The sequence below is a fragment of the Protopterus annectens genome, chromosome 3.part0 (genome assembly GCF_019279795.1).
Source record: "Protopterus annectens isolate FY-2018-M chromosome 3.part0, PAN1.0, whole genome shotgun sequence".
Lineage (NCBI taxonomy): Eukaryota > Metazoa > Chordata > Ceratodontiformes > Protopteridae > Protopterus > Protopterus annectens.
This window is the reverse complement of record NC_056731.1, coordinates 878,060,614-878,084,964: the sequence shown is the minus strand read 5'-3', so window position 1 is coordinate 878,084,964 and position 24,351 is coordinate 878,060,614. Positions and strand designations below refer to the sequence as shown.

The 24,351-nt window shown below is 39.0% G+C and overlaps 1 protein-coding gene across 1 annotated transcript in view; it reads right to left on the bottom strand.

The window, feature by feature from the left end:
* Positions 1 to 5,742: 5,742 nt before the first annotated feature.
* The window catches only part of LOC122797288 (regulator of G-protein signaling 9-binding protein B-like), a 114,131-nt gene continuing 95,522 nt past the window's right edge, over positions 5,743 to 24,351 (bottom strand). Inside the window, exon 3 of the mRNA XM_044066127.1 lies at positions 5,743 to 6,092. Coding sequence (XP_043922062.1) covers positions 5,743 to 6,092 — 350 coding nt within the window. The remainder of the gene's footprint in view (positions 6,093 to 24,351) is intronic.

Genomic DNA, 24,351 nt, shown 5'->3' with positions numbered 1-24,351 from the left:
TACCGTCTTTAATTAGAAATACCTTGGTTATACTTCAGTGAGAGTAGAGGGGATCTGATTCATTTTCTGGTCCATGATTTTCAAGTTTAAGAACTGCACAACACTTGGCTGATAACTTATGTGCAAGTTAATAAGTTCATAGGTGTTTACTACACTAACAACCACAAGGGCCTTTTTAAGCCTAGGCATGCATCCCAAATCTCTGACAAGTTCTGGTACTCTTGATAAGTGTAAGCAGAGTCTTGGGAGATAAAACATTTACAAGCAGGGGCCTGGGAGATAAACTATTTACAGGCTGTCTGTGTCTGTTAGAGACATAGGTGCCAAACCATGGATGAATTTCCTTCTCTGACAAGTTCTGATACCCTTGATAAATGTAAGCATGGGCCTGGGAGATTAACCATTTACAGGTTACCTGTTTGCATTAGAGACATAGGTGTCAAACCAGGGATGAAGTTTCATTTTCCCATCCAGTTGTCCAAGTTGCACTTGAACTGGGTTAGGGAGGAACTCTGCTTCACATGGATGGGGAGCCTGTTCCATAGATGGGGTAGTCTCTGGGATACATACCTATCTCTCCAGCAGTTCCTATTTATATCACAGGCAAGGTTTAAGTCTTTCAAATGGGTAATTCTGGTTTTGTTTGTTTATTTTGTGGATATGCAGGAGGTTCATCAGAATGGGGTCTGACAATGCCCTGTATGCCAGGCATAGATTTCCCCTCAAAAGCCTGAATACAGGGATAAGGCCTTGAGGCAGTCTGCATAGGACATTTTACATATGCCCTGTATTGTTTTAGTGAGGAACCTCTGTGGACATTCCAATTATTGGATATACCTGGTTAGGTACATATCAAAGGGGGCATTGTACTCAGTGATAGGTCTGATGAATACCAAATACAGTGAAACAATGACTTCTTTGGACTTAGATGCCATACCTTTGTTTATAAGTTGCGCAACATAGAAGACTTACACTGCCATATCCACTATTTCTGCACTTGCATTTCAAATTGTTTTGTCAAATTTTATCAAATCTGCATATATTGAGCATTTCTGTGCTGAATATTTGCATTTTATGACCTTATGAAGGTTTTTAGTTAGAACCGCTACTCTCCGTGCAGTGGTGCCTAGCAGTGATTTGTATAAATGCCGATATCTTGCAGCATAATTCCCCCTTGTAATCTGTGTAGACACTGATCTCTCTTAGTGTAAGTTTCCTTTATAATACCCTTACTGTCTAGCAGAACATCTAGTTTGTGAATAGTTGAGCATTACTCATCAAGTTCCTTGTATTTTTTAACTATTCAGTATTTAAATTTCCCTCACTCCTCCCTAGCAGATCAGTAGTCATGGATATGCACTTCTTGACACTCTGTGCGGCCAGTCTGTTTGACATGGGTATTCTGTGGCATTCTAGCAATTGATTCTTGTACACTGACAACCCACGTATTCTTAATAAAACAGGTAAAGTATGTGAGAGGTATAAATACACTTTAATGCTGGAGGCAAAACCCTTTCATGCAACCAAAACTAATCCTATAGAGGTTGTCAGTACCACTTGCAGGGTAAAGACCCTACCCCTAAAACTATTTATATTGAAACAATTACACGTAATTTTGTAAAACACTAAGACCTCCTGCACAGCAAAGTCAAAAAAAGGGTTCTCAGCCATCACATAACACTCTCTTAAAACACCATCCACAGCTACACATAGTAACACTGTATGCAGTGTCTCTACTGCTAAGCTCTTAAGGCAAATCAGCACACAGCCAAATGTCCTGGTCATTGGTGATTCTATAGTGAGGCACACTGATGTCCCCCTCACCAGACTGAATAAGGGAAAAGTCATGGTTATTTGCTTTCCAGGGCTAGGATCTGTCAAGTCACACAGGTACTCAGGTAACTGAACCACAGGTGCCAGTATGACTCAGTCATAGTCCATGTGGGTGCTAATGACGTGAGACATACCTCCCTTAACTATATGAAGTGAGACATGACTGACCTCACTGATTATGTGTTTCAGGTAGGTATGAGTCTGGCACTGAGCAGCATGCTACCTTTTCCAAAGATGATATTACGTTACCAACAGAAAATTACTGATTTTAGCAATAGGCTTGGCTTCTAGTGTCATTCCAAGAGGGTACAATATTTGATGCCCTAGGAGGTCATTGTTGACAAACCACACTACTTTGCCAGTGATGTACTGAACTTATCAGCTCTAGGCCTTTGGACTTGTGAATGAATATCTGAAGGTAGTACTGCTCAGTACTAAAAGTCTTAACAAGGAACTCCACTCCCTGCAACCCCTCTTCTCTGTGGAGAGTGTAGATATCCGTGTAGTACCAGAGACATGTTTTAAAGTTGCTGAGAGTATCCCAGTAGTGCAAGGTTATAATGCCTTTCACACCTTTAGACTAGCTACTGCACAGGAGAGAACTGAAGGTGGAGGAGTCTCAGTCTATCTTAAAAACAACCTCACATCCAGACTAGCTAAGTGTATGATCCACTGGAACTCATACGTATGCAATTCACAGTAAACATGTTCTCATATCATATTGGTACAACTTATATGTTCCCCCTCCATGTCCCAGGAAACCCTTACTACTTTATCTAAATGTACTAGAGTCCCTCACCATTCAACCCAATATCATCTTCATGGGGGATCTCAACTACTTCTCTATAGATTGAGAATCCTATACCACTTTTAGTAGACCAGCTCAGTGATTCCTAAACTTCATTAATACTAATATCCTGGAGCAGTTGGTCCATCCATGGGTACAAACATCCTTGACCTTGTACTCATGAACATGGGGTAGCAATGTTTCTCACCCAGTGTAATGTCCTCACTCATCTGATCTGACTATAAGGCAATATTGCTGAAATAAAAATTAAATCCTGAGAGCAACTGAAACCAAAACCTTTAGCAACTCTTCCATGACTAACCTCTCTCTACTTAGCTAAATTTCAAGCACCCCCAAACCCAGTAAACACAATAGCATATGCTGAGCTATTTACAAAACTCCTGCACAGTCATACTGATAGCTGTAGCGAGTGAGCTGTACCCATTTATATTAAGAATAAGACAAATTAAAAAGACAAGCCACCCTGGTGGAATCATAATATCAATTGGTTATACAACAAAAGAAACAAAATCTTGGTGAAGTGTAGGAGGAACAAAGCCCAATATATTAAAAGCCCCTCTGACAAATTTAAACAGGCAGCTAAGAGGGTTAATTAATACTTCAAAGGCAAAATTTGAAGGAAAAAATAGCTTTTCAGGCAAAGGACAGCCATAAAGTGTTCTAGAGCTATGCTTATAACCTCAAGGGAAATATCAGCAATGTGCAGAAGTTATTGTAAATTGCATCATCCACACTGAACCAGAGGCCAGCCTTTTGGCTAACTGGTACAGCTCAAATTTCTCAAATTTCTCCCTCCACTCTCTCTTGATAGCCCAAAAGAAATACCACATACTGCAATCCCCCCAACTATTACAAGGGAGCAGGTCATCAATGCACTTTCCAAGGCCAAAAACATTGCATTGATCTTTACTAAAGATCCCAGTTCCAGTTGTTTTTATCTCTGTTACTATATTCACTGCATCTCCTTAAGTTGGTGTAGACTTTGATTTCTATTTTCTAGTAATTGCTTTTTTTGGCGGCCAACATAATTAGAATCAGCAAGGCTTTACTATGTCTAGGCAATTCCGATTCTGTAGCATAACTCAAAAAAATAATTTCCCCAGTCAGTCCAATCTGCTCACCCAGCATCTCCGACAGAGCGGTCTGCAGGGAATCCCAAAAGTCTGCCAGCTGATCACACCTCCAAAAATATGTTTCCAGCTACCTCTTCAATACTCATCACATCTCCAACATTTGCTATCCACCTGAGGAAAAATTTTTTGGAGTCTACTTGGGGTATAAAAATACCTATGTAAACACTAACAAGCACATATATGTAAATACTTACAAGCAAATTTCCTAAATCTTCTAGACTTTGTTGCACATTTGGAAAATATATATATATATATATATATATATATATATATATATATATATATATATATATATATGGTCTTTCTTTTAGGAACCCTCTATCTCTTTCCCTTTACCTATACTCTGATATCAATCCTTGATAGGGAAGGCAATCTCTAACCTGCAGTCCAAATAAATATTTGGCCTCTTCCCATTCTATTACCTTTCCCTTTCTAGTTATTTGCTCCCAATACCTTGTGTTGAGGGTTATCATTGACTTCCCTGCAGACAACAGCATTCTTCAAGAATGCCTACCTCTGACTAACAAATGGTGTCAAAGTCACTCTCTTAAGCTCTTTGCTAAGAAATGTATAATTGTACCCTTTGGGAAGTCAACTATCCCTGCTAGCTACCATGTCAATAATATGTTGACCCAGTGGTCAGGGATCAGACTATGCACATAGACAGTAGCCTTAACATCGACCACCACGTGGTCACAGTGGTGAAAAAATCCTTTCATGTTGCACAACTTATAAGTCAGGACATGGCATCTTGGTCTAAAGAGGTCATTATCCCATTGTACTTTGCTGTTATCAGACCAATTGTTGAGTACATGCCCCCTTTGATATGTACCTGACCAGGCATATGTAGCAACTAGAGTGACATCAAAGGATCCTTACAAAAAGAATACAAGGGGTAGCAAACCTGCCTTATACAGAGCACCTGAAAACTCTTTCCCTCTGCTTTGTCTCCTATAGATTGCTGAGAGGTGATCTATACCTGGCTTACAAGGCATCTGCAAACCCTACACTTATGAATCTCCAACATAATTGTAAGTCAGTACTAGAAGTACAATGTCCAGGGACCTGAATTTTTGTTTGTGACTAAAACAGAGCATGCTGGAGAGAGACAGATATGTGTCCCAGAGACTGCCCCTCCTATGGAACAGGCATCCCATCTATGTGAAGCTGAGTTTATCTGTTACACAATTTAACTGTACTCTAGACCAGTAGATGGGGAATAGGAAATGTACACTGGGCCTGGCCCTCATGTACCTTATGGACAGAAGTAGCTTATAAATGCCTGGCCCTCAATCTCCTGTTTGGATACAGGACATCATTATTCTTTCAGACAAAACCTTGGCTAGGCTTAGAAAGCCCCCCCCCCCCACACACACACACACACACACTGGATCATTAGATCATTAGTTTCTGTGAATATATATATATATATATATATATATATATATATATATATACATATATACAGAGAGAGAGAGAAAGAAAATGCTGTATATAATCAGAATATGATGTTAACTAAACTGCAAGTATATAATAACAATACTAATGTGCATGCTCACAAGATTTTTTTTTATGTTTTATCTATATTATTCCTCTGCTTTCTAAGCATTTCAGTTAACAAGTCCATATTCAAAATACAAATTTATTTTCCTAACAGGCTTCTGGTACAGTAACTGCACATAAGTGATTTTGCATGACATGTTTCAGGATGAATACTTTCGGTTGTTCCGTATGATTTAGTACAGTTAGCTCATAGCTGAATTAAAAAAAATAGGCTAAGCAAGTTTTTTTTTTTTATTATGTATGCATTTTGCCATCTGTGTCTAGTTTTGGCTATTTTGCTCATAATGTAGATCCTAAAAAGATATTATAATTCTTATTTGTTAGCAGTTCGACATTTCCCTTGTCAGGGTTCTCATAAAATATTGATTTCATTTTAGTATAGTTTTTGTCTAAAGCTCAGGTGAATTAGAGTACACATATGGATAGCATCATGGCAACAAATACTACCCCAATGAGCACTGTAGATATGAGAAGTTGTCCTTTGTCACAACATTGCTGGTCATCATTCTCTTCCATGGTTAACAAAGCTAATGAAGACGTATCATTGCTGACCAGATCACAGCATTCTTCTCCTTTGGCTTCCACAGTCCACCTTAGAACATTTACCTTCATCTCCATATCATTTATCATTGTGTCCACCTTCCTTATCTGTTCCACTAAGTCATTTTGCTCCAGCTTGTCTACATTGAGTGCTGCTTCATTGCTCTTCAGATTTTGGATGCTGAGAGCCCTTGCTGTGATAGCTGAAGTTGGTCCTGTGGAAAAGGAAAACATTAATTTTATATCTCATTAATCTGTTTTGTATACCAGTATCTGCTATGTTCAAACTTCCACTAGATACCAATAGAAGAAAATTGAACATAAGTAGAAATTTCATCCTCCTTATCTTAGTGTTAAGACATTCATTTTCATTTCCTTTTTGCCTTTCCTGTTCTAAACATTGGCCAGCAGCTCCTCCCAGCCTTCAGACAAGTTCACCCAGTAGTCTTACCACCAGTAATTTATCACTGTGTGTGGTATGCAGTATTAACACACAAATGATACATCCCATACAAGTTGTAGGATTTTTTTTATATCTGTATATTTCTATGTGTGTGTATGTGTGTGTATGTGTGTATGTGTGTGTGTATGTATGTGTGTGTGTGTGTGTGTGTGTGTGTGTGTGTGTGTGTGTGTGTGTGTGTGTGTGTGTGTGTGTGTGTATGTGCATTTGTATATATATATAGGATCTTAGGATCATAGGAGGCTACTAGCCTGTTGGTCCCTGAGGCCCTTATAAGCCTAGCCAAGAGTTTAGCCCATGTTTAGACAAGTCAGCACCCGATGCCCCTGTCCAACAGGGACACAGGTGAAATCTCAGGGGTGTATTTTCCGTTTCCCATTCAGTTATCCAGGTTGTGCTTAAAAAGGGGTAAAGAGGTACTTTGCTTGACATAGAGAGGGAGTCTATTCCACAGATGGTGGAGTCTCTGGGACACAAATCTGTCCCACCAACAAGTCTTGTTGATGTCCCAGACCAGGTTGAGGCTGCGCATGTGGGTTACTCGAGTGGAGCTTGACTTGAGTATATGCAGCAGTCCTATCAAAGCGGGGTCCGTGATTGCTTTGTATGCCAGACAGAGGTTACCTCTGAGGAGTCTGTATGAAAATGAGTAGAGGGACAGGGCCTTTAGCCTCTCTGTGTAGGGTAGATGTTTGAGGCTCTGGATTCTCCTGGTGAGCAACCTCTGTGGTCTCTCCAGCTGCTGCATGTGCTTTGCAAGGTACATGCCAAAAGGGGCATTATACTCAGTAATGGACCTTATAAGGGAAGAATAGAGGGATGTTATGACCTCCTTGTCCCTGGATGATATACCTTTACTTATGTGGTGGGTCACGTAGAAGGCTTTCTATACAATGTCAGCAACATGGTGGTCAGAGGTCAGGTTGCTATCAACCTGGGTGCCCAAATCCGTCGTGACTGATTGGTTGCTTAGGACATTGTTATTAATGTGATAATTTGTGGGGATGTCACTCTCCCCAAAGGGGATGATGATGCATTTTTGGTATTCAGCTTGATTTCTGGCACCAGTCATTTGTCTGATTGAGACCCACTTGGAGGATGTCTACATCACTAGATGAACTGATGACAGTACCCAGCTTGCAGTCAAGTGCAAACTTGGTCAGCCATAGCCCACTAGTTTTGGACCACACCTCAGAAAAGTACATCCCAAATAACTGAGGCCCCAACACTGAACCCTGGGGTACGCCGCTTGTTATAGGTCTACTGCTTGAGGTGGCTTCCCCTGTTTTGACTACGTGGATTCTATCAGTGAGCCAGTTTGCTACCCATCTGGTAATATATGGATTGATGCCTAGTTCAGAGAGTTTATCTATTATGCTCGAGTGGGGAATAGAGTCAAAGGCTTTGGCCAGGTCAAGGTAGGTGGTGTGCACCATCTTCCCCTCACCTATGGCTTTGGTGAATGTCTCATAGACGTCGACCAAATTTATCAGACATGACCTCCCCTTGACAAAGCCAAACTGTGCGGGATTGATTGTTTGGAGGTTACCAATGTCCTTGTTAATGAGGTCTATGATAATCCTTTCCATGGCCTTGCAGATCAGGCTAGTTAGGCTGATGGGTATATAATGTCCCAAATTGGTGGACACCCCACCTTTGTGCAAAGGGATGACAGTGGCTGTCCTCCACTCAGCTGGGATAAAGCCGGAACTCATACTTTGGTTGAATAGGGTGCCTAATGGTGCTGGAAGTTCCTGCCTGAGTTCATGTAGGATGCAGCCTGGGATGTTATCGGGTCCCATGGAGGCTGTATTTTTTTCCTTTGAGAGAGCAGTGATAACTTGATCCCTAGATATAAGAGGAAGGGGGCAGGTACTGGGTTTGTCCTGATTTACTGACTGGGGGACAGAGGAGTGTAGGTTTTGCTGAATCTGCTAGCCAGTAAGTTTGCTGTGTCTATGGCATTTGTATATATGTTGTCTTTGACCACCAGTTTTGATCAGATCTGGATGCTTCCTTTGAGGTTGTGGACATACGTGAAAAAGGCCTTATGATTGTCTCTATTAGATGTGACCAATTTGGACTAGAAGTTTGCTTTGGAAGATTTCACTAGTGCTCTTATTTGCTTGTTCAGACTAAGGAGACATTGCTTCCAATTGGGCACCTGCTCCTTCTTTTCTTGGACAGCAATTTTTTACTTTTGTTATAGAGTTTATTTATTGCAGATGTCCACCAGACAGGTTTACTCTCCCTTGCGGAGGATGATTTAGTCTTGTCAGGTATTTCTGATTCTGTGCATCTATATAAATGTTTCTATAGTGCTTTGGTGTAGTTTTGGATATTGGTGCCAGTTTCTACCGAGGAGGAAGGGGCTGTGAAGCTGTTTATACCATCCCTAAGAAAGCTTTAATCAGCTTTGGAGAAGTTTTTATGTCTGACCCTAGCTGGGGGGGGGGGGGGGTTGTGGGAGATGTTGACTTCAAAAGTGACTGCTTTATAGTCAGATCTTACCAGGGAGGATTATACTGTAGGGATGCTGCAGTGGTTACTCATGTTGGTTAATACCAAGTCCAAGATATTTTCACCTCTTGTAGGGGTATCGTCTAGCTGTTCCAAGGTGTTTGCGTTGACAAAATTGAGGAATCTCTGGGCATTTGTGTTCTGGCATGAATAGTTCTTCCAATCTATGTTTGGGTAGTTAAAGTCACCCAGAATCAGGGTAAAGTGTTGAATCTTGATCGATTTGAACAGGTCCAGATAGGCAAAATGGGCATCTTGAATCAGACTTGGGGGCTGGTAGCTAGCGATGATTTGAAAAGGAGTCTTGTCAATGGTTAACTGCACCTGGAGTGTCTCCTGTGCTTCATACTGTTTGACCAGCCTGGAGTTGTATATGTCTTCAATATATATTGAAACTCTACCTCCTTTGGCTTACTGCCCATGTTTTCGAGTCTGATTGTATGATAGGATGAGTAACCAGTTAATGCTGGGGTGCTCTCTGCAGCTTTGAACCAGGTTTCTGTGACTGCACAAGTGCCAGCATTTTCCAGGGTTAAGAATGCTTGCAATGAGTGCAGTTTCATGTTTAGCCTCCTAGCATTTAGCAACATGACCTTTAATTTGTGTTTTGTTGAAATGTTTATGTTGCTAGTTTTAACCTCATCACTTTTCCTAAAAAAGGCACTATGGGGGAGGCAAAAGCCATTGCCTGAAGCCTGAAGCACAGGTGAGACAGATGCAAGCCATGTCTGGCAAAGCATCGTGGTCTGTCGATCATATCTTCCCAGGCTGTCAGGTACTGGATCCCATGAAATGACACCAGATACTAAGCCAATTGTTATAGTCAATCATTTTCTGTTTGTATTGAGGCATCACTCTGGGTGACAGCAGAACACTGCTTAAGGCTAGGGACATACCTGCCTGGGACATATAATCATTAAGCTCAATCATGTCTCTCTTCATATAGTCCAGGGAGGTACTTCTCAAGTCATTCATGACAACATGGACTATAACAGCGTCATAAGAGTATCTGTTGTTGAGAGACTTGAGGGTGTATGTGATATGGTGGATTCTGGCACCTGACAGACAACTAACCGTGACTTTCTCCTTATCCAGCCTGTTGAAAGGCACATCTGTGTGTCTCACAATGGAGTCTCCTATGACTAATATGTTGGTTTATGGTGAAGCTTTAGTGGCTGTGAAATACAGGTGTGTGGACTATGCGTGATATATGGTGTGGAGGGCTGTGGAGAATGTGTATGTTTTTGCCTCGGAGGTCTCCTTTGTTTGAGTATGTTTATGTTGAGGACCTCCGCATATGTGGGTGTGTGCTGTGTGGGTGTGGGTGGTATTTGAGGTGTACCGATTGTGTTGACAACCTTTTTGGTGCCAGATATACTGGCTTGAAAGGGAGAGAGCATGGACTCTAGGTTCCTAATGTAATTTGCATCTCTCACAAATTGTGTTCCTAGGTGGTAGTAGTAGATGGTTGTCCATATACATGATGCAGTTGCTACACTGTCTCAGGATGCCCATATCAACTAGACTGGCAGGAGAAACTGTAGGAAATTGTCCATCCATATTTGTCAGAATCTGAGGTAGAAAGGCCAGGGAGAGCTAAGGGGTGGGCCTAAAGCCCAAGTGCTTAAACCAAAACTAAGAGGTTTAGAATAACACTTAATTTAGACAGGCTATAAACAAGCAGTAATAAATGCAACAGAAAAGATACAGTTTAACACTTTAGAGAACAAGCAGCAAGTAGCAGGAAAAAGCAAGATGAAGTGACAGAGTAGTAGGAAGAAATACAAATACAGAAATATATGAGCAGCTGAATAATTTTTTATTAAGTAGAAAAGGAGAGAGGAGGAAGAGGAGGTCATTCAAAGGGGTTTAGCCTTCTCAAATGATCTCTTTATTAGGTAGAGTGAGCTAATGAGATGGGACTGAGAGGAGTGTCCCAGATTAAATTTACAGTGGAGCGGGCAATTGCGAAAGCCACCAACTTTAAGAACACAACAGCAGTTGGGTGAGAGGGTGGGAGAAAAACAAAATTTCGCCACAGGTCAGCAAATATATAAATGTAAACACAGATACGACAGATAAGTAGATAATTCATTTAAGCAAAAATAAAGAAAGTGCAGAACACTGAACAGTAAGGTAAAGTGCAAAAAATATACTTATCAGCTCTATATTTCCTGATTGTTTGAGAAGTACTCTAAGTCAGGCACAATGGAGCTTCTAGCAATGATTCACACAAATACAGTATTTTTATACCAGCAAGATAAAAGCCAAGCCTTGAGACAATCAGATAACACAAAAACTGTTAGATGAGATTTTCCACCCTGGAATAAGTTCACTACAAACTTTCTGCTGCCCAGAGGGCTGTAAATGGACCCCTTATGTGGAACAAGTTAGTTCAATCTAAAGTGCTGTACCAAATGCCTTAGAACAGAAATAAAAATTTGAGCACAGATCAGGAAACAACATTTGGCCACAGGTCAGCAAATATATAAATGCAGACACACACACACACACACACACACACACACACACACACACACACACACACACACACACACACACACACACACATACATACACACACCTTCATCTACATAGAAGAGGCAGAAGGAGAGAAAGAGAGATTCTTTTTTTTTTACTCTTCCATCTAATACCACACTTTGATCTTCAGATCCCTAAAGCCTTCTGCTTCGATGTGAATACTTTGATATTTAGAGTTGGGGAAGATATAAGGGCATTTCAGTACTGGCTCATAATGCTGCCAAGGAGCTACTTCATTTGTTTTATGCCCTAGTCCTAAACTCATCTCCAGTCATGCAATGCATAATTAAACAACTGCTGAATCCTATGGTATCTACGGGTGCATGACCAGCATTTCTGTAATGAATGCTATACACCCTCCTTGTCTTCACTGACTGAGAGAGTGGCAGACATAATCAAAGAATCCTACCTTTCCTCAGGGATATGCAGACCCCAAAATTCCATTGTTTTCCTATCTGCTCAGGTGACCTCTCAGCAGTTAGTGCCTGTGATCAAACTTGGGTCTCCTTTGATTCAGTTTTTGTATAGAATTTTGTTACTGATTCTTAGCAGCCATGTCACCAGTTTATCCAGTGACATTGGTATGAGCATCCTGTTGCTTACATCTCAGAGAGAATTGCTAGTCTTTTCTCAGGACATTAGCATGCAGGGACACATGCTTACTACTGTTGCTGCTTGATTTATAACCTGTCTGCTGTTAGCTGATCATGAAATGCAATATTTAACAATCAGTTCTCCATAGCCTAATCAGTTTTGATAATTTTCTACATGCATCTTTCTAGGATCCCACACAAAGAGTGGACAAGTATGTCTGTCCATTATCCTGTCCTGCTAAGTCTGTTAATGGTGCCACATTTCCTCAGTAACAGTCTACAAACATTTCTCACTGTTTCACATATTTTCTGTATGCTTTGATAATTGCAGGCGTTTGTTAACTGATGACACTCGTGTACTGATTACATAAGTTCAGTTAGCTTTCATTTTTGTGTTGAATTTAATGCATAATGGGAAAATAACAATGATTCTAGGAAAAGTTATTCAAAAATTAACTTAACTGGCAAAAAATAATTCATTCTATGTTAACTGCTGGTGGCCACATTTCTTTCTTAACATGTCTTGTGTTACTGTTTTGGAGATTTATGTGAAAAATTTTATTTGAAAAACTACATTGAACTGATCACTATTCTTTTCCGGAGCCATCCCAAGGATGGGTTAGAAGAATCACAGCATATTTAAAAACAATGACTTAAGAAAGCAGAAATTGCACATGATTTTTAAAAGTGTTTCATATCTGGAACGAGAAAGTGGCACTACAAGCCACTTAGAATATGTATATTAGTAGATTTTGTTTTTTTCTTGGTGAAGACTGGGGAACTATGAAAAAAATATGTTATAGATGTGTTTGTTCTCTTTTGATCTTTTGGAATGTGTTTTGCTTTATCAGTCATTTCTCTTCTTCCGGGTGAGAGCCGTGGGGTTCATTTTTCCCCCAAGTCCAGGGTTGAATGCACCAAGAGCAGTGCCATCATCAGACCTGTAGAATCAGGGGGTTTGTGGTAAGCCTTGATGTGCCATTATGCATGCCAGTTTAGTGCTTCCAGGGGAATGTGCAAAGCCTACATATGTTACATACATTTATCATCTCTATTCTATAAAAGCTGTAGCCTAGGAACCTTGTTTTAAATAGAATAACCTTTGCTTTGTGTTGTATCTGTGCTGCACACTGTTCAAATATAAATGAACACAGAGATGTGATCACAAAACTGGCCTATCATTTCTTCTTCTTTTTTTTTTTCCATAATAAATTTTTATTGATATATATTTTCCAAATACAATAAAATCACACACATAATTCACTACTATTACTATCAAAACTATATACAATATCTACACGAAATGTTTCCATATAAAAATCGTCATTATTCCAAAAAATAAAACACCAGGGAAGAAAAAACAAAGCCAACACATTTGTAGAAGTACTTTGCGTCCATACATATCATACATGGTTTCAAAACATTATTTCCCCTACATATACATCCAAACTTTAATATATTCCTAATAACAGTATTATGCTAATATAATATTAAAAACCTTTTCCCATATTTTCGGGTTATTAATATTTTTGTTACTTTGCTTCAGGAGTAATTTATGTGCTAATATATGCTTTATAGCCACAAGCTTAAAATGATCCCATGATGTCTTATCTGGTTCTAACCAATTTGTAGCTATATACAACTTCATCAGCAAAAAAATATTCATACATATTATAGTTTGCAATCTAGAGAGCTCTCTTGGAGGAATATGTAGAATCATAAATTCCCATGATAACGTTGAACTTTGATAACCCATATTTTGTAGTTGTGTTCTAAGAGAGTTCCAAAGTTTATATATATACTTGCAGCTCCAGAACATATGAAAAAGATCCGCCGTTTGATTTGTGCAATATGGACAAGTTGGAGAATTCCTAGGATTGAATTTATGTAACCTAAGACGTGTATAATAAGCATTATTCCAAATCATCAACTGCGTATACATCAATTTTTGAAAAGAGACCGATTTTATTGTTACATCAATTGCTTTTAATACCTGATTATCTGATACTGTCATTTTGTTTACCCAATACCCTGACAACAGAATTTTATCCTGGAATTTTAAATCTTTAATTAATTCATTTGTTCTTGTTATAAATTTTACCTCCTGTTGGAGAGCCTGCCACAATTCAGAGCATTTATCCACAATTCCGGCTACAGGTTTAAAGTTTTCAAAATGACTCAGAGCAAGTTCTCTGATTTGTCTCATTATAACCATATAACTCTTAGGGAGGTTCAATTCCTGTCTAACTTGCGAAGCCGATAAATTAAATTTATTAAAAACATCAATCAGAGTCAAATTAACTATTAATGGGAATTTACTAAGATCAATCAACTGATTATTTAGTTTAAAATTGGGATTCCTATGGAAAGGTTGAAAAACCATCATATATTGCAACAAGTCTACTGATTGGAATAAATTTTGCAAAGATAACACATATGTTTTTAAGTGGTCCATAATCCCATACTTTATCAAACTATTTTTACCCAAAAAGGGTAAAGCTTTAGGATTTATATTCCGATCTAGAATATGCTTGTAATTCAGGACCACCCAAGTTGGTATCCACTTTGTACTAGTTACATCGTAATTAGCAATTCTTAAACTCCTGCTGGCGTTCACAATTAAATAGTATACTTCAAAATTCGGTAACTCAAGTCCTCCTCTACTCTTCGGGGTCATTAATTTCTCATATGATATTCTAGTTTTCTTTGGCTCCCAAATAAATTTAGCTAGATCTGTATGAATTTGTTTAAAAACTGTCTTTGAAATTGATACTTGAGCAGACCTAAAGATATACAACATTCATGGTAATATATTCATTTTCACTATTGATACTTTTGCCAATACCGGTAGTCTTAAATTCCTCCATCTGCCACAATCAGCTACTATTTGTTCCCATACTCGTTTAATATTATTACTATAAAAATCCTTATTATCCGTAGAGAAGCTAATACCCAAATATTTAATATTTTCTTTACATGATATCTTCCCCACCAGGGACATTAATGAAAAAAGTTTAGGGGTTCTTAACGGGAAAATACTAGTTTTCTCCAAATTAATTTTGTAATTAGAGACTTCTGAAAATTTGTTTATAACATTTAATATCTTTTCACTATCAGAAATTGGGGTTGTACAATAAATAATAAGATCATCAGCAAATGCCGACATTAATAATTTATTCCTATAAAGTATTGGTGCATTATGATACAAATTTTGCTTAATATATAAAAATAGAGGTTCTAAATAAAGGTTAAACAATAAGGGGGACAAAGGGCAACCCTGCCGTGTACCATTTTTAATCTGTATTCTTTTAGAATAACTCCTATTAATATATAACGTAGTATACGGATTACTATATAATATTTGTAATATCTGAATAAATTCCTGGGGCATATTGAAATAAGGTAACACATCAAACAAAAAGTTTATGTCCACTCTATCAAATGCTTTCTGAGCATCTATTATAAGGGCATAAATATTACAGTTGTTTTGTTTAGCATACATCATCATATTATGTAGTGTAAGTGTGTTATGACTAGTTTGTCTAGTTGCCATAAATCCAGCCTGTTCCTTAGAAATTAAATGTATCATAATCTTTTTTTAACCTACATGCTATAATGGTAGTTAGAATTTTCATATCCACATTTATTAATGCTATTGGCCTGTAATTGTCCGGGCTTTGGGGGTCTGAGTTAGCTTTATGTATAAAGATTGTTTTTGACGCATTAAGGTGAGGATCACTAATTCTATTTCTAATTATAGAGTTAAATACATGAGACAATATTAATTTCTTCTTCTTTTACTACTGTGGAATCTTTCTCTTTACAAATACCTCATCTTTGTTACTTTCTCTTCACCTCAGCAGCCACTTCTGAGTAATGGCAGAGGGGAAGAGTCCCAGAAAAGCATTCACTGATCCCAGGGGGATGGGCTAAGAAGTAGCCATTTTTGGATTTGTTCTACTGCTTTCTGCATTAACTCTTGCTTTATTGCTCTCTCTATGTCTCTGTCTCTCTCTCTCTCTCTCTCTATCTTCCTGCCTTTCTGTCTTTCATTGAGGTAGGGTGTATTTCTGTCAGGTCTGGCATACATGCTAAACCATTTATGAACAAGTAAAGCTCCCTTATATAAATAAATTATAGCTTTAGTAACTCCATGCATAACATATACTCTTTGTAGGGAGAACCACTTACTATGAATGTTATATGTATATATGATGAAAGAACAAGTAAAGGATGTTCTTGGTGGTGAATAATGTTCTGACTGGCAGAGCTGAGTCTGGCTCAATATATGTCATGGGGTCTTTTGTCAGCCATCGAATGGGCTAACCATCGAATGGCTGTACATTGAATAATAAGCATCAAACGTTCACTCAGTGAAGTTTCATTTCATCGGCAGCGTAAGTAACTATTTGTCCAACACTTCCCCATCTCACACACACAAGTGTTTCAAACCCCTTTTCTCCACTGTGGTGTGGTTTCGGAGTTAGTATATATAGAAAGGGGGTGTGAGTGCAAAGTCCCTCCATGTTGGGGGGGTGTTGGGGCGAAGCCCCCTCACCTTGGTGGGTTTGAAACACTTCCTTGTATGAGACGGGGAAGTGTTGGACAAGTAGTTACTTACCCTGTTGATGGAATGAAAGTCTGGTGAGTGAACTTTCTATGCTTATTGTTCAATGTTTAATGTTTAACTGTTTTAAGTCAAAAGTCTTATTAACTGAAAAAATATATATTTTTATGAGGTAACCCCCACATTCCTGGTACTCCCACTGCAAACATAATCAACTCAGGACTGGTGCCCTTTAAGAGTAGGGAGATATAACCCTCTGCAACAGCTTCCCATAATAAACTAACCACATGTGATACTGTCCCACATCAAGAAATCCATACATTGACCATATGAAATGTCACAAATGTAGGCTCCATTGATGGCACTGTTTATGGATGGGGAAATGGGAATGACAGTTGGATAATTCGCTGGGAGTCTTCTGCAGAGTAAATAAGCAAACAGCAGCCCTGAGCCTGAGGGAAACTTCAATGCAACAAGCAGTATTAGCTCTGACTAATGCTACATGACAGAAGGATGGTGAGGAGCAATGCTGGAAGGATTGACTTTCGTAAAATGTGTGATGCCATCTATCAAATTTTAAAGGTTTTATTTCCACATGCTTAGTTACATACATGTGGCTGACATTCATGCTGCTAAGAGTTGAAAAGGGCCTCTTTTGTAAAGTGGAGTGCCAGACAGAGGCAGCAGGTTCCATACAAAAGATTGATGTGGCTTATTCATGCTAGTGCTGACAGAACTATCTTGACCAATATCACATTTTTGTACAGATATTCTAATACTTTATCAGCATTTTCATGTGATAGGGGGACTATTCATCAACATACAGGAGCAATAACTCAGCACATCTACCATTTGCAGTAAGGATGTGTGCTAACATACCTTAAGTGTGCACTGTCTCAGTTATTTGATGTATTATCATGTGCCATAAAGTCTAAATACTTTGTAAGAACTGATAGCAAGGACATCATTAGCTAAATAAGCTACACTATAAGTTGGTACATTTCCTAATTTTTACTGAATTAAATATTTGATTTTTGGTTTTTACTGCTTGGTACCATTTTTATGTGTCTACAGTATTCACCTGTTGGTATTCGTTGTTTTTACAAGTTTTCTTAGGTGCCTACAGTTTTCCACTGTTAATTTATTTTACATTTTCTAATTCTACTTGTCCTACAATTTTTATTTCAAATTTATTGGATCAGTTTTATGCTGCAGAGGGTAGCTGGCTCTGCCCTGAATGACAAAGGATAAACTATTGGCCTGGACACTGGAGAATCCAATGAGGGAGTGTAGTAGTGAGCTGCAGATTCTGATTTGCTATTATATCTGGCTTGTAACTGTGTCAGCACCTACCTGGGTGAGGTAGGTGGCTATTATGTGCAAGGCGTGCAGAGTATGGACTGTGGATATGTACTTGGCGCTACCAAGCCACGTTTATGTGGCAACATTCGTGGAGTGTGCACTGGACAACACATGCACAGACAGGAGAGCACAGAAGGCCCTCACTTTTGTGAGTGCACATCAGCCCTTGGAGGAGGGTCTAGGGCAAGAAAATACACACTGACTCAGCATCTACATTGCCAGTGGGTACAACTGCTTATATGGCTGCAAGCTGGAAAGGGGTCTTAAGTCAAAACACAAATTCTGATTCAGAGTATAATCTTCTACTTTATTGTTTATGTACCTGCCCTTTCCCACACTCTACATAGCAATGTGAGTTGCACAAAAGGTAGTACACTTGCCTATGATACTACAAGGTCAGAAAACAATGGGTTAATTTTTCCAGAGGTGACACTGCAGGGCAGCATACAGGGTTTACTTCACTCCTGAGTGTTCCATCCTTTGGCTGAGATGTTAAACCAAAGTCTCATTTCCCTGAGTTGGTGGTAGCTCAGGTGGATTAATATATTCCACAGCAGCTATTGATTACTGAAAACAATCTGCGAATTTCCTTGGTCATGCCCTGGCCAATTTAGGTCTCCACAGGCCTAGTGGGCCAGGAGCTAACCTGGTTAAGAAAACTTAAATGAACACACACACACACACACACACACACACACACACACACACACACACACACACACACGTACATACACACACACACACACACACACACACACACACACACACACACACACACACACACACACACACACACATAAATCCACTAACTGCCCCAATTGCAGTGAATCCTATAGTGCACTACTTTCCAAGAAACCAGCCATACTATTTACATCACTGTTAACATACCAGCCAGGAGGCTGCTTAGGGACAGTAATCAAGGAGCCTGCATATTCACCACTGACACTGGAGAGGGACATTAACTTGGAATGCAAATGGATACACTCGGTATTTCCAGATGCAGACCTCTCTGCATCAAGCACAATTTCCTTTAAGAGCACACAAGGCACACACTTAGCCTGGGGTCTGAGAGTGTCTATCTGTCTCCCTCCAGATTCCCAATAAAACTCCTCACTGGTACAGATGCAGAGTTAATTCCTCAGCCGAGTGCCCAAGCCAAGTCCTTCACCACTCTATCTGTGAAACCAGTGTTTGTGTTCCTGCTCCAGGTAGCTGACACCCCCACACCCTGACACACACCTGGGAAAGGCTGGCACAGATTTACCCATTGTGCTCCCTTCTGCCCAATCTATAAGGTAGTTATCACTGCCAACAGGCACCACAAAGCTAGCTACCTAAGGCTCTTGCAAGGGTACCCAATTATACTAATGAAATTAATATTAATACAAATGGTAATGCTGACCAAGCAGACAGGCTTCAGGAATACTCTCAAAGGTTAAAATATTTCTCTAAAGGACCAACCACAATGAGAAGTTTAAATATATTTAATAATAAATAATAAAAGAACATGAAAATACTAAATTTCTATTTACAGTAAACACCAGTTTCAATTACAGTAAATATTAAAAAATAACACAACTGGAAAGATTCAGTTACAGAAAAAACAATGCTTAACTATTCTGACTATATTTTCCTGACTAATTTAAAGAGTACTAGTCCCTGGTCACTTACTAGAGCAATGCAAGATGAAGTGGGTGAGTGGTCTTCCTTCAGGTTCCAAGAACAGACTGCTCCTGAGACTTCAGTATCCTCTAATATTAAAACATTATTTCGGTACAGAATGACATCACATACATTTTTTCATCTGACTTCTGGTTCCCACGCAGCCCCCACTGATAGAAGCTGTCAGGATTTAGCACCTATGTGTTACCATACACACATATAGAGCTTCCATTTTAACATTTCTACTCCTCCAACACAGCTACTAAGCCAGGCTTCTCACAGACATTTTGTCTCTGGCTGCAGTCAGAACTGTAAGATACAATCTTTATGGCCTAATTTAATTTCAGCTATTTTTTTTAAAGTTTGCTGCAACTGGATTGTGATTAACCTCTTTTCTTCCAGTACCCTCTGTTAAAACATACATTTAATTCAGTTAGAATAATACATGTACAGTTTTTTTCCTTTCCAGCAGGTGATACATTTTAACACAAGCAACTTTATAAATACATTTTTAAACACAAGCATCTGTACAAATCAGGTTTGATACACAAATGACATATGATTCTTTACAAAACTCCAGCTAGAATATGCTGGCATATGTTACACATCCACTGCCCTACTTCTTCTGGCATAGCTGGCAGTACTGCCTATCATCACACTTTATTAAAACTGTCCCTGTTAACCTTCCAAATATCAGTATCCAACTTTATGCCGATCATATGGCCATCTGGTTATCTGACCAATCACAGTTTGTTATCAGCATTACCTCACAACATGACCTGATAGACTTTTACACCTTGCTTGAACAGCTTACACAAGGAGTCAATCTACTGAAGACCAAGGCAATACTGCTTGGCATGCAAAAGTGTTTCTGCAAAGTGCGTCAACACTGACATAATATTATACAGATGCTGGGTCCTTGAAGGGGTGAAACTGCTCAGATATTATGGGGTCTGGCATAACCCATGACTACTTTTTGCTAGTCACATATGCAAAACAATTACGTAAACTCAGCACAAACCATAAAGTGGGCCATCTCTTAACCAATGAGGAAAAATATGCTATAGGTAAATGTATGTTAATATTTGCAATTTAATGTACCTTGTCTTTGCCTCAGTCATATTCAAGTACAGCATTCAAAGCTTCAGATATCGTCTGAAGAAAGTTTGTAGATTCTTTGCAAACTCTCATATGAGTGACCACTACTGCATCACTCTGCAGAAAACACATTGTAATGGTAAGTTCCAAGTTCCTAACTCACACCTTCATTTATAAATTCATATACCTAGGACAACTAACTGGGCCGAACTAGCCACATAGGTCTAGTGCATCTATACTACTATCTCTTGGTATTCTGCAGTAATCTGTAGAACACAGCGCAGAGCTCTAATGTTTTATCTGTCACTGGTCATGAGTTGTGGAATGTCTTTTAATGGCAGTGGTGAAACTTACTTCCTTTGCACTCTTTTACAGCTCATTTCAAGACATGGCTATTCATGGAAGCGACACTTGAATGCAGAGTGAAGACATTATAAACTTATTGATGACTATCCTTTCCTCTTACACAGACCAAACAGGGTCACTGGTTCGGATGGGATCCACATCTCTATTTTAATCGGTTTCATTAGTACTATAAAACTGTAAGAAATCCTATATATAACTATGTCATATATATTTATAAATAAAACTATATTTGGTACGAGCTGACTTGTTCAAATTCTGTAATGTACACTGTAGAGGAATGTTAAAATGCTTTATTGACTGAAAAAACATAGACGCAAGCTCTAAATATGAACACCTTGAGATCCGTCTAATAACATTCAAACAAATAATGTAACAACTACAATATGGAGGGGAGCAGACACCAAAGGAATACCACAACAGTTTATTTAGAAAAGGTAGTTAAATATATATGAACATAAGTAGAATGGAGCTATTTACAAAATAAAAAATTGTTAACATCGGTGTGAGTATAGATGAAATTGAGACATTGAACTTCAGTGCAAATAGAATGGATAAATTAAAAAAAAAATAAAATAGAAAAGACCAAGATGGATAGTTTGTGCCTATGGACAAATGGTAGCAGGATGAGTACACTAGTATGTTTACGAAAGACAGGGAAGGCAAAAGTATTTTGCTTACATAACATATTGGTAGGAGAGGCCAAGCTGTAGTTCATGTAATCATGCATAAATGGCATACAGAAGAAACAACTCCAGTATTCCATCAACCACAAGCAATTGTTTCTATTACAGCTAAGTTATGCAGAGGAAGGACTATAGTACAGGTAACAGAAGGTATGTAAAAGACTGTTTATAGAAGACAGACAAGAGTTAGGTAAATATATTTTGTACGAGGCTGATTTAAGGCAGAATGGATCAGGTTGTACAGCCTATGTCCATTTGCATATGCTGCTAGAGTAAGTAAATTAGTATGATGAAGCTATTTACAAAAAGACAGAAATGGCAGAGAAAGAGAGAAAGGAAAAATAATTCACAGAGCTACTTCTGTTATATCTAGTTCAGCATGGGTGTGCTAAGGAAAGATTTTGTCTTTTGAATCCTGTGGCATTCTTTGAAGAGGTAACAGCAGAACTTAGTGAAGAGCTAACAATGCATGCTGCTTATCTTGTTCTTACTAAAGCACTCATTGCTGTTCTGTATAAGAGAATAAATGACAAATGTATTAAATGCCACATGTACATAATACAGTGGTTAGAGCACTAGCTAAGCAACATGATGCAAAACGCCATGATGGCAAGTTCTTTATCCTTCTTGATGAGGGTTAACAGGGGGCTGTACAAGGGCCTTTTTAGTTTGGGTCATGTGTCTCAGATGTAAAATGGGTAATCAGCTATGCTGATTGTGATGTCTCTCCTCAGGACCAGTGATCAAGGAGCCTCAATCCTCACCACTGACACCAGTGGTCAACGTTCACTGAGAAAAAAAATAGACACACACAGTATTTTCAGATGCAACCCTCTGCACCAAGTACAGTTTCCCTTAAGGGCACACAGGGAATGCACACTCCAGTCCTGGGGCTGGGCTTCCTCTCCAGCCTCCAAATAAGACTCCCCAGTGACCACTATAGAGCTGAGTCCTTATCCAAGTGTTCCAAGCCAAAGTCCTTCATCACCTTTTCTGTGAAATCAGTGCACTCATAAAGTAGCTGTCATACACACTCTTTGAGATTTGATTTTCACACACACACACACACACACACACACACACACACACACACACACACACACACACACACTTGGGAAAAGCTGGCATATCTTACCTGCTCTGCCACCTCCACCCAGACTATAAGGTAGATTTACTGCCACCAGAACACCCAAAGCCAGCTACTTTAAGGCTCTTACCAGGGTACCCATTACACTTAGTAGAATTAATATTTATACAATTGGTAGTGTTTAACAAAGCAAGACTTTCAGAAATGTGGAGAGACAGTGCCACTAAATAAATGCAAGTACTCTCAAAGGTTAAATATTTTCTAAAAGACCAGCCACAATTAAGGATTTAGATATATTTAATAATAAAAAAATGAAAATACTGAATATCTATTTACAATACACACCAGAGTTTCAGTCACAGGAAATTTAAAAAACACAGGTGGAAAGACTCAGACAGATACACAAAGATAACATTTAGCTAACCTCACTATATTTTGCTAACTGATGGAAAAATTACTGTTACCTAGTTACTTACTAAAGCAAGGCAAGATGAAGGTGGATAAGTGTCATGTCAGATCCCAAAAGAGAGTGCCCTTATCATATCTCACACTAGTATTCAAATACAATTTCAGTGCTGATTCAAGAATGATGTCACATCTGGTCACCTGACTCTGTGGTTCCCATACTACCCCCTCACTAGAAACTGAGCCAGGATCTGGCACTGATATGTCACAATGCACACATAGAACCTTAGCTAAGATTTATTACAGCATCTGAAAACTGTAAAACAATTCCAAAACTTCCACCCTCCCCACAGAGACCAACAAGCCAATCTCTAACTGCTTTCAGACCTGTGAAATAAAATCTGTATGGCCTAAACCAAGTCATTTAATTTCAGGCTATTTTTCTTATGGTTGGCTAGGCTGAGCTTAACCCCTTCCCTTCCAGTATCCTCTGTTAAAATATATACATTTCATCAGTTACAACAATACAGTCTGACATACATGTATATTTCTTTTCTGTCCAGTAGGACCTACTGTTGATACATTTTTAACATAAGCAACTTTATAAATACATTTTTAACACACGCATCTGTACAAATCAGTTTGATATTCAAATGACATATAATTCTTTACAAACCTCCAGCTAGCTATGCTGACATATGTTACACATGAACTGCCTTACTCCCCCGGCACAGCTGGCACTACCTCATATCATCACATATGGTTACAACTGGTGTGGACAGAACTTGAAAATATAGGTTCATAGGTTGTTACTTGGTCAACAACCAGTAAGGCCCTTTCAAGCCTAGCTGCACACCACAAACCCATTTGGATCCAGAGTATTGTGGGTGGCTCTACTGCAGTGAAGCATGTTAGTATGGAGGCAACTAAGGGTTTGTTTTATTTAGGAAAATAATTTTCTTGTTGATGGACTCTGTCCAAAAGGGACATAGAGGCCACACCAGGGTTAAATTTATGATTTCTGATCCAGTTGTCAAGGTTTCATTTGAACAGGGTCAGGGCTGAACTCTGTTTTACATGGAAGGGAGGATATTCCATAGGATCCTTTGGGACACATATCTGTCTCC